General features: G+C 36.1%; 1 protein-coding gene across 2 annotated transcripts; it reads right to left on the bottom strand.

Moving 5' to 3' along the window:
* Window positions 1-4499: 4499 nt before the first annotated feature.
* On the bottom strand, window positions 4500-8915 carry LOC121252218 (protein WVD2-like 3). Of its 2 annotated transcripts, XM_041151761.1 has the most exons (8): window positions 8743-8915; window positions 7769-7933; window positions 6288-6834; window positions 6045-6133; window positions 5797-5890; window positions 5610-5681; window positions 5303-5413; window positions 4500-5015 (listed from the first exon to the last, which is right to left on the bottom strand). In XM_041151761.1, the coding sequence occupies exons 3-8, from the start codon at window positions 6828-6830 to the stop codon at window positions 4710-4712; spliced, it is 1215 nt and encodes a 404-aa protein (XP_041007695.1). In that variant the 5' UTR covers window positions 6831-6834; window positions 7769-7933; window positions 8743-8915; the 3' UTR covers window positions 4500-4709. The 2 variants fall into 2 exon arrangements, with proteins under 2 accessions (XP_041007695.1, XP_041007688.1); XM_041151754.1 differs by lacking the exon at window positions 7769-7933.
* Window positions 8916-11640: the final 2725 nt, after the last annotated feature.

The raw sequence follows: 11640 nt of genomic DNA, 5'->3' as shown, positions 1-11640 counted from the left end.
CAATTGGACGAAGCCTGATTTCATCACAACACCTCAGTACTCGGCTCAACGACAAGTGATAACGATGGGTACGCTTTCAATGCATGACTCTCTTGTACAAACTGCATGTCCACAACTTTTAGATTCACACAGATAACTTTATCACCATTACAACTTATTTATGAATTATATATGTAACTAAAATATTTTTTAAATTGATTTTTTTGATAAATTCGGATATCAGTCACAATTCAAGTAACCGAATATTCGTTTAGATACTACAAGAAAATTGTTTATTTATGTTCAGTTATTTCATACGAAAATGAATATTTTTTGTTAAAATGAGTTTATTTTCATCGTAAATAGTCATTATCCTCACAAATAATCTGTCACAAATACTTGTTTTTTTTGTAGTGAGATTAATTCGAGCAAATACCCAGACTGTATTATAAATCTAAATGTGAATCTGGATATAACGGAATACCCGGATCAACATAAAAAAGATGGGAGGGGGGGAGCTTGTGTGTTGGAAAAAAGTCTGTGATTGTGATGGCCAACAAAGTCCCTGTTTTGAATAAAATGGACTTTTCCAGGTAATTTTCCAATTAGCTGTTGAATGCTTTATAGATTTTACAAATGGTCAAGTCACCCAAAAAGTACTCGAAAATAATTAGGGAATCCATTTACAATATTGACAACGAATTCCGTATGGCTTTATCGAGCATGGGAATTACTTTTTCTCATACACACTCAAGATGTCTCTCTTCTCTTTTGACTCCTATGAGGAGATCTCAATCCGTATGTCATTTCTTATGACTGATTGCAATGGAACATGACATGCTTTGCAAAAATCAACGAAAAGGCTAAGGCAAGATCTGTTGAGCTACTACGCTAGCTATGATTTCCATTTGATATATATGATGATACTTGATGAATTCATCAGTTTACCACATTCTGGTACCTTTCCTGTTTTCCAAACAATAATGCATAAAATTATGGCTATTCAAGTGATAGAAAGTTTGCCAAACTGAAAATGATAATTAGACAATGATAGAGGTCGAAACCAGCTGTGGTGATGGAGATGGAGGGTGACCTTTTCTAATTTTGGTTAATATTTAATTGCCATTTGTTTGACATTTCTTCCAGATTGAAATTCTTGGTCACATAACACCACATGGACAAATTTATGCCATTAACAAGTCAAAAAAATATATATATATATTCACCGACCATTTGACCCAGAAACATGCCTCTAGTTCTTTTTAATTAGTTGCATTGAAGTCTGGATCACAGACATGCATGCACTCATCAACATATGTATCAAAACTTTATCAACACAAAGAGAACACCAGAAATTGTCTATGAATCGTACAAGACCACCTACTGGAATATGCCACCCCCCCTCTAGTTAAGTGGGTTCTCTGTTTTTTCCCATTCCTACCAAGTAAAGATGAAAATACATATCTGAAGACTGACATATATGGTGGGGCATGGCTTACGAATGAAATCCATGAAGAACAGATATACACGGCAGTATAGGTTTTTCATGCACAATCTGAATGTGAACATTGGGTAGGATCTGACCCACATGTTATTAAAAAGTTGAGAGAGAAATGGGCTTAGACTGAGGGAGGTGGTTATGATGGCAGTCTTAAGGTGGAAAAAAGGAGTAAATTCAAAGCTCGACTTTGATAGGTAGCAAAAGAATATCTCCCCTCTCATGCAACACATAAAGTGAAAGCTCCTGAGCTTATATTCTTTGTAACTCCCAGCAAGCAAAGGCAAAGGGAAAGACAAGATTCAACCACCAAAAGATAAAACACAACTTTATTTGCTTATTATTTTTTTTTGCCTTCACACAGTCATATTTTCACACTAACCCCGTGTCTGTATTTCAACGAATTTGGTAGGAAGTAGTAGGAACAGAGATTTTGCAGACTTGGGGAGCATTGGAAATTAAACTCCTAGCTATGATTTTTTTTAACGGTTTTCCGAGTATTTCCTAAACTTTTCCAAGATTTGAAAGGGTGAAGCTGAAGCAAATAACTTCTAGAAATTAGTAATTCTTTGTTGTCTTTCCAGTTTGTTCTAGTGAATTTGCTTCTCGTGAACAAGTTATCTGCACATTCTTTTTTGCGAATAAAATCCCCAGTAGTTTTCTTTTGTAGTATTCAAGATAAAGACTGTCTTTTTGATCAAGGAGAAAAACAAAACTACGAAAAATAACACACACACACTCAATTTTCTGCAAAGGGATGTATATATAATGCAATTTTATTTAAAAGCATTGGTCTTGGCAGATTACCTACGGTTTGAACCTACAGAGTTTTACGTGCACTTCCAGTTGCAAATTTCAAAGGAAAATGCTATTTGCAGGAAAAACCACTTTATTGAAAGTAAGTGTTCCTGAATTTGCTCTAAACCAGGCCATTATATGTACCTTTTCGGATAGCGTACTCAAAACAGCGTGCCTCCCTCCTTCGCTTGACACTCTCATTAGAGAAAAGGGAGAGATCGATGCATAATATATAAGAAAATGGATAGAAGTAAGAACTTACATGTTGAAAGCAGAAGAAATATTGGATTGTTGATGTATAGGCAGCTTCCCATCGATCATGTACGAAGACTCTCTAGCTATTGGAGAGTTGGGGGGAATGAAGCCTGGTCCGAGATCATTTGAATGAATGATTATCTGTGCTTCACATGGTCTCGAACCAGACAGCATTCCCCTCAACTCATGGAGAGAGAGAGAGAGAGAGAGAGAGAGAGAGAGAGAGAGGACTGTTCGATTTTGAAACAGCCATGCATTTCATTGGCCCTTAATATACGTGGGGGAGGAAGAGAGTTTTTTTGTGGGTCGGGTGACATGGAGTCCCACTTTGTACAGTTCCCTATTAAACCTTTAGACTTTGGAAGTAAAAAAAATAGATTGGGCTAGGTTTGGCTGAATGCACAGGCAATCTCATCGCACTTCTCCACCTAATTTTAACCTGTCTCTTCTTTAGTCATCCCCCACAGTTTTCTTTTGCTTGTTACACCAAAATTGTCATCTTGCATGCAATAGACAAACCAAAAAACGTTTTCTAATGTACGTCAATGTTGATTTTTGTAAACACTGCCAAACAAATCTTATAGGTTAGGACAATAGGTAATGATGTCAAATGAATCAAAAAAGGCACAGTTTGGTGGGAGAAATAAGACCAGTTGCCACTGTTAATTAATAGGTTCATCTCTCTCTGATCTCTCTCTCTCTCTGTGTGAGGGAATGGTAGAATAATGAGGTCAAAGCAAGATTATTTTAGCATCTAGAATTTATTTTTTATTTTTTAAAAAAACAGCTCATCCTCAGCCTCTTAATTTCACCAGGCATTGCCATTCAAATCCTCCAATGATAACATGTGGCATGGTTCACTTCCATCCGATAGATCGACCGATCCTATCGCGATCATATATTGATCATTGCTTAGTGAGGATGTTATTGTGAATCGGTATGGAGCTTAAAGTTGATAGTACATGATGTCTTGACATTGGTGCTTAAAAGTTAAAAGGAGGTGTCTTTTGCTTCCCACTTGAAGAAAGGGAAAGATATGAGGTGGTACGTAGAACCTTCATTGACGCATGGGATGCCCCAAATGGTGCGACTACAAGCTTAAATGGAAAGACATACAGGTTGGCCTGTTAAAAGCTTAAGCAGGATTTTGTGAAAGTTGGCAAAATTACGAAGATATAGATGTTAAATTTTTGAGATAACGTCAAGGTACCTACTATTACTAATCAAGTGTTGCAAATGAACTTCAAATATAATCACTAATAGAACTACATACTTTTGCGACCGATCCAAAACAATTGGTATTTGCAATTAGGATCGTTATTGTTATTCGAGGCACATTTTCGAGTATCTGCCATTTACAGAAGATAACAAAAGAAACAAATACTCCCTAAGAACCAAGAGAGACCAGCAAGTTTACTCAGAAAGTCCATCTTTTGCTATGTGATATCTAAGAAGCTTTAACACGGACGTGTTTCACGCTCCATAGTGTCATTCTTTCTTTCTTCTTTCCACCCTTTTCCTTTTAAGAACTTTCAATAATGAGGCTTAGCATAATCACGCAAAAACATGGATTTCCAACCCAACAAAAGCACAACTTAATGGGTCCCTCACCCTAAACTTTATGCTCCTCATCACTCGGTCAGGGTGACAGTAAACAAATATCAGAACTCCCACACTACCAAGCAAAATATGGGTACACGTTCTACACTGAAAACAAAAACTTTGATGATTATGTTATACAAGTACTGTTTTGTGCAATATCCCAAACCAACAAAAGAAAATATTTCGAATCCTAATCAGGGCATCCTGTCCAGAAAAAAAAATTAATTAGATGGGGCCTATGTTACTGGTCATGCCCTTGGCTACGGTTTTTTTTTTTTTTTTTTTTGGTGGGTAAGTTGTATAAAAACACTTCCATTTTCAATCTGTAAAATAAAAATTTGAATTTTACATGGAAGAAAAGAAAAAGGGAAAGGAAAGATGAATCCTTTATATACTTTATATATATATGAATGGACATAACTTACAGAATTTACACATCATACATTAAACAAAGCACTGCAGCAAGTCCTTGCATGTTTAAGGAAATAACTTACACATATTTTTTAGAGCAGTCACAAGAAAACTAGAGAAAATGAAGATCCATTTCCTCTCATAAATTAGAAAACTGACCAGAAACTCAATAATGGACATCAAAGACCATATTCCCCTCACCATTAACCTTGGTTGTAAATGATTCGTTTATCCCTTCCGCTTCTTTGGATTCATCTTTGAATTTGCACAGGGTATTACCATTCTGGATGTTGATCTGATCCTTAATAAAGGTGGAACCATCGGTGGTGGTTTCTTCTTTGACAATACCAAGGCTATGACGATTTCCCTGAGCACAAGCTCCTTTCACCTTGTGTCCCTGGGATAAACTGACTGTATCACTGCAGCTCTTCCTTCGACCCAGCTTTGGTGATTTTGCACGAGTTGGTGGTAACTAACGTTCATGCAAGCAACAAAATCAATTTTAAGCATACTACTAAGATAGTCATTTTCTGTCACTTATGATCTCTAAACAGAAAGAACCTAGAAGTTCAGATACTAGCTTAACAATTTTCATTTTTTGATAGATAAAATTCATTGGAATAATGCCATGCGCACCACTAAAAAAGAGAAGAGAAAAGCAAGAAAGGAAAGATTAAAAAAATAAAAAAATTACATGTTCCAGATAAGCTCCTGTACTTCTATAAGACATCATAAGAATAAGAGGTGTCTACGCAGTACCTTTTTGAGTTCAGCCTTTGGTGGAGGTCCCTCATGATAGAAGCTTGGCATTGGGCTTGCCTTAAACATTAAACTCCTCCTCAGTTGTTTAATAGATGCCTCTTTCTCTTCCTTAAATTTTCAAAATTCATGAAGAGGACAGAGGCAATGTAAATTATAGTAATATTATCTAACACAACCACACAAAATTAATAAACAGAAATGAGTGAGGGAAAGCAATGACAGAAAAAACAGTCTATTGACCACCATGTGGGAGAGAGAGTGCTCTAAATAATCTAGTTCAAAGATACTTGAGAAAGAATCCTACCTTTGTCCTTGCTTCACTTTGAGTTTTCTCAGCTTCCAATGCTTGGTGTTTCTCCTCTAATTTTGAATAAAACTGAAACGTGGCAACATGATAGGGATGTGTGGCTTTGCATTTAGGCTATGTCATAAACACAGTACCTATATTCAAACATAAAAGGAACTTTGGATACAAAATTCAATCATAATACCTCCCTCCGCTTCTCTGCACGCTCAGTGCATCTAAATACTGGAGCTGATGCAACAGTCGGCCTGGACTTAATTGCCCTTGTAGATACTGCAGTTCTGTGCATAGTCAAAGGATGAAATTGATTTTAGAACTGAGAAGGTGAGGGGAGACACTAGAAAAGTAAGAAAGAAACGTGATTTTGTTTTTTATAAGTAGAAAGAAACATGAAATAAAACAAGTAAACTCCGATTGAAAGGGGTAAGAGAATACGAGGAAGCAACAGAACAGGAATCTTCTTCATCAGAATGCTTCTTGTTATCAGGTTGCAGCGGCTTCCTCGGTAACACTTGTGATATTTGCTGCAGGAATATACAGAAATTTAAAAATCAATTGGAAAAAAAAAAAAATTACATTTTACCAACTAGAAACGGTAATTTATTCATGATTCAATGGTAGTGATTGTGATCTTATGACATACCTTTTACAGGAAATCAAGAATTAGTCAGTAGTTACCTGATAGGGCTTTGTGGTATTTGGATGTCGCAAATTGTTAGCAGCAGATGATTTATTCAGGCGAGTCCCAACATCAGGTTGAGCACCAGCAGGAGAAATTCCACATGAGGCACGCTTTTCAGTTGCTAGTGCAAATGGCTGTGGAACAGTGTGTTTTGTTCGAACATTTGCAGCAAGAGCTCTAGATGCTTGCTTGACAGGAATTTGTGACCTATCATTGTCCCTTTTCTTCTGGGCTTCTGATTTTATCTTTTCTTCAGGCAGACCTGCTTTAAAATGTGAGTTTATTGCATTCTGCTCTTCCTTACATTTTTCATTATGACAGAGTTCAGGTAACTCTACTGAATTTTCAGTAGTACATTCCTTCACATCATATTCCTTCACTTCAGTGCTTTCTTCTGAACTTTGGATTTCAGGACCCTCATTAATATGCTCGTATGACTCAGACCCATCATGATGAATGGGAGCAGTTTCATGGTTTGAATAAACTATGACACAATCTGGCTCCTTGTCCATACAAATATCTGGAACTTCTATTCCCATTGCACTGCAATAAAGGAACATAAATATCACATTCACATTAATTTGGTCATGCTCTCAGTGCCGCAAACATATATGCATCCCAAATTCCCAACCATTACATTTACTAATCCAATTTTGTTTTAATTTCCAAGTTACCATGTCTTTAATTACAATCATCTTAAAATGGCTAGAATCACGTAAACATAGATATAAAATTAGTATTACCTCTGAAGCCTGAAGCATACACAAAATATAACACCAATACCAATTTCTTTGATATGTTAGCAGGAAATTAATTGTATGGATCAAGAAAAAGAGAGAAGAAGAATCTTGGAGAGACTTTCTCCAAGAGAAACAAACATTAGAACCTATACGAAAAGCTTTTAAAAGTTAACATGATAAAAGGAACATACAAGATGCAAATAGAAACAACCAAGGTGCACACAGACTAGTGAACCAAAGGAAAAAGAAAGCAATCCAATTTCAGTCCACAAACGATTACATCTTGGTTAATCCACTTCCCAGGAATGTATTTGTGATAGCATCTCTCTTCCTATGGGCTCAACTAAAGTCTTCATTATACTTATAAAAAAAAAAAGTCTTCATTATAGAAAGTTGAAGTTTAGAGGAAATTGAAGCCTTCTGGCAGAAAGAAAACCTTGGAAATTATATATATGAATGAAAGAAAGGATAAATTCAACTTATCAAAAAAAGAAAAAGAAAAATTCAAAAGAAATGAGATTTCATTTGATGGGGGGAAATGCTACTAATAGTAATTGTGTATCAATATTGTTGGAGTAAAGCAAATTCAACACAAATAACAGACAACAGGGACACAGTGAATCTAAAAGACTAAAGTATGATCACAGGAAATTACGATATTCATATGAAAAGGATATAAAGCAATGAATTAGTCATGTCAAAGGGAGCACAGACCCTTGTCCATACAAGAAGCAAACCTTAACTTGGATGTGAGAATTCCAGGAGAAAGCAAGGGGTTTTCCCAAGTGAAAAGATAGGCACTCAAGCACTACAAAACAATATGAAGAATCCTCGTAGAGGCAGGTATTGGCGTTTGCTCAGTCCACATTTAGGATATCACGAGACCAATATAGAATCACTGACTAAGAAGCATCAATTCCAGAAATTGGGAGACAAATCAAGACGAATTGCACTAATAGCATATAAGCGACTAGGATATTCTTCTATCACTAAAGCCAATATTTCACCAATTCTAGATTCAATCAAGAAAAGAGATCACTCATCTGCTGACTCCAACTATAAATAATCAATCTATCTAATAACATTCACGCGGACGTAAAAATTCATAGCTTTAAACTTTTGCTTGAATCTTAACTGCTATGAAATACACACAACATATATACCGATATACGTGTACACACACAGAGGACTAAACTCAACTAGAGCAAATAGCTGCGTTAACCCCCGCTAATCAGGGCTTTTGTTCTTTGAAAAAACCCAGATTGACCAGAGAATGAACTAAATCAGACCTGGCGCTGATTTTCCAATTAAAATAAACGCAGTCAAAGAACAGAAAGATCGAATAAGAAAGCTTCTTTTTCATGTTCAATGTTTATAACTAAGGGAAAATAAAGTGCTATTTCGATTCCAAAAATGACAAATTATCCTACATTTCCGCGGAAGCGAAACAAAGCTCGAAGCAAACAAATAAATTACAATTTCAAATCGAAGCAACAATGAAGAAGCAGAAAATGGAACCGAGTGCACGAAAAGGTAAATCCAGAGAGAGGGAGAAATCAAAGAGGGAAGAATAACAAGCAACCAAACTACACCGCACGGATCGAGGCATTGAAGATTTGAATTTAGAGCTACATTTCAACCATGCACGAGTAAGCAGATCGGAGAGAGCAGAGAAAGAAGCAGAGTGTGGCAAATGTGGGAAACAACTCACGGTTTTGGTCCGATCTGTGAAAGGACGGAGTCTCTGCCTCCGGTCTCAGACTCTCAGGTTTCTGCTGCTTTCAGGCTTAGGCCTTGGGCCTTGTGGACGATGGTCCTCTCTCTTGTTATCGAGCTGTGAGTGTGCGTCTGTGTGTCTCTTTAAGTGCGCTTCTGTTTACACGTTGGTGCTCACGCTTCTGTTTAATATGTGTTGCCAACTTGCCGTGCCTCGTCGGTGCTCACGCCGTCACTTCACGCCGTAACGTAGCTTTCGAAATGTTGATAACCACAGGTCCATACATACAGTACGTAGTTTTCTTTGGGCACCTCCGTTCCCATTCTTTTTCCTAAGCAAACAAATAAAATAAAAATAAAAAATTCATTTAAATAATATTGAGAATTTATTAATGAAATTATAAATACCCAAAAATGGAGAGATAGAAAGCATCATTTTTATTTATCAAATAATTCTCTCTCTTTTTTTTTTTTTTTAAATTCTAATTATCACGTGAGGAAAATAATTTGTCACCAACATCTTGTTTTCACGTACAAATTATATTTTTTGAAAGTGAAGAGAGTATGCGATTCAACAACACTATTGAGGATCAAGAAAAGTATAAAAATATTGCTACAAAATCAAAATCAAAGACTTCTCTGCATATAAAAGGAATATGTGTAACGTATTTATATATATATATATATATATATATAAAATCATAAATTCTTTTATTTTAGTATTTTCATAATCTAATAAATAGAGCATTATCCTTATTCTTTGTATGCTAATTTGATCATCGGATGAGATCGCTCAAAATCTCACCCGGCTTCACTTTGTTTTGTCTTATTGGATAGAGTGCAACAAAATTTTTTGGGTCTATTTTGATTTGCCATTGAAGATTGCAAACAAATTATAGAGTTTGTTTGACTCCAAATTAGACAACAGTGGGACAGATGAAAGGCTCACGCAATGCTCCCAATGTTTTTCCAAAAAGGGTTAAAAATTCTATATATGTTCTTGTCTGATTGATTGAGTGTTATAATAATGACATACTTCCTTGTGAGTGCTTTTAAAGTATCAAAACTCTTTCAAGATTAGCAAAAGGCACCGCATTTTCCTATTCCACCCTAAAATATTTAGGAATTTGGTTTATTTATTTGTTAAAACTTTGGTTTTTTTTTATTTTTCACACCTTTTCTCAATGCTCGTCTTTGGGTTTTGGTGATCATAAAAGAAATAATTACATACCAAGCGCCAATGTTTAATTTGGTTGATTAATAATATATTATATGTGAATTAAGTGTCTCAATTACATATGTTTAATTATTATAACCGTGAATAGTTAGTTTGTAATTTGAGTTTTTTTTTTCTGTATGTATTAGTCAAAGTTATAACTTCATTTTTTATGAATGAATACATTCTATTTTCCATTAAAAAGAAAAAAAAAATCCTAACCTGTTCTTTGTATTACTATTCGGGACATAATATTGGCAATTAATTTACGCTAAGCAAGAGGATTAGGGGCTTTCAGAATTGCGGTCAAATTGTCACAAAGATGTTCGTGTCTTAGCCAAAAAGCAAAATGCAAGAGAAGACGTTACATCCAATAATGGCTTAGGCCCCATCCTCCCATCCTTTGATTATTCCCTCTAACCCTTTTGATAAAGGCTTAACACCCTCTAATTAATATTATATCATGTCCTCCGTGCCACTTGCCCAGTTTACCCTTGGTATAACCCCCAACCATTTGATAATATATTGATAACAAGAGGGCAATTATGGATATCAAAGATTATGGGCCATATGATAGGGGGACATGGTGAGGCCGTGGATATGTACTTTGTGAGCTGTCAAGGGTTATGAATGGAGTACAAGAAAAGGGTGGAAAAACATAATCGGTGTGGGACAGAGTGGCAATTGGGGGGACCCGCCTCTCCCTATGTCACGCATCACAATCGTCAATGGGAAGTGAATCATCAATCGCCAGGGCCCCGCATCCCAGATTGTACATATCAACGGCCGTGATTGATTACTATTGCAATCATTTCATCATCCTCCCCTCCCTCTCTATACCTCATTTTTCAGTCCCACAATATTATTATTAAATAGCACTGGTGACATCGATAAGGGAGCTCCTCTAGTTTTGTTTCCCCCCTCCTCCTCTGTGTGATTTATGGCGGTTCAAGACCAGGTTGTCAACTTCACACGTGGGATTATGTATCAGTTGTCTCGAAGATCAACAACCAGTTGGTGGGGAGTTTAATCAAACGATTATACTGAAGTGAGGATAGGGTCAACCATCTTTCTGCGGATTACTTTATGAGCCAAAGTACCTATAATGTGGTCTAGCGATGGATCTCCCTACGGCTACTTGCATGTAATTGATTTGTTATCATAAATGAGATGGGTCTCTCCAATATCTGAATGGGATAGGTTTTGATTTGTAAGGTCGAGCTTGCTAGGCCTGGAAAATTACTAAGCATTCACAACTTAGTGCGTAAATATGTTATTTTTAGTGGGATATCGTACCGATGACAATGTCGCAAAGAATAATTATATTTAAAGATACTTACATCATACATTCACATGATATAATTTGATTTAAAAAATAAATTTTAAAATTTAAATTTTATAAATTAAATTATATTATGTGAATGGTATACCATGTAAAAATTTTCAAATGACACTACTAAATATAGTGTAAAATGTGTTTCAGGCATCCCCAATTTGCAAGGTCGAGGGACCTTCTTCGTTTTTATTTTATTGTGGGCTCTTCTCACCTATTGAGTACAGAATCTAAAGTTTGGAATGGGCTTTTTAGAGAAGTCGAGTGAAACAAAACAGGCTTACGATGCTTCCCCCAACGAACAGGAAACCTATCGTGGGATTACGTACGAGGCATGTTGACCA

This window comes from Juglans microcarpa x Juglans regia, chromosome 1D (genome assembly GCF_004785595.1).
Source record: "Juglans microcarpa x Juglans regia isolate MS1-56 chromosome 1D, Jm3101_v1.0, whole genome shotgun sequence".
NCBI classification, from domain to species: domain Eukaryota; kingdom Viridiplantae; phylum Streptophyta; class Magnoliopsida; order Fagales; family Juglandaceae; genus Juglans; species Juglans microcarpa x Juglans regia.
Note: the sequence above shows the minus strand (reverse complement) of the source record. Positions and strands in the feature narration are given on the sequence as shown.

Excerpts from the sequence above, each read along its gene's own strand:
- LOC121252218 (XM_041151761.1), bottom strand. The coding sequence starts at position 6,830 with ATGGGAATAGAAGTTCCAGATATTTGTATGGACAAGGAGCCAGATTGT. Across the intron at positions 5,682-5,796 it reads GTGCAGAGAAGCGGAGGGAG|TTTTATTCAAAATTAGAGGA; the intron begins GTATTATGATTG and ends GCCACGTTTCAG. Across the intron at positions 5,016-5,302 it reads CAAAGGCTGAACTCAAAAAG|TTACCACCAACTCGTGCAAA; the intron begins GTACTGCGTAGA and ends CATGAACGTTAG.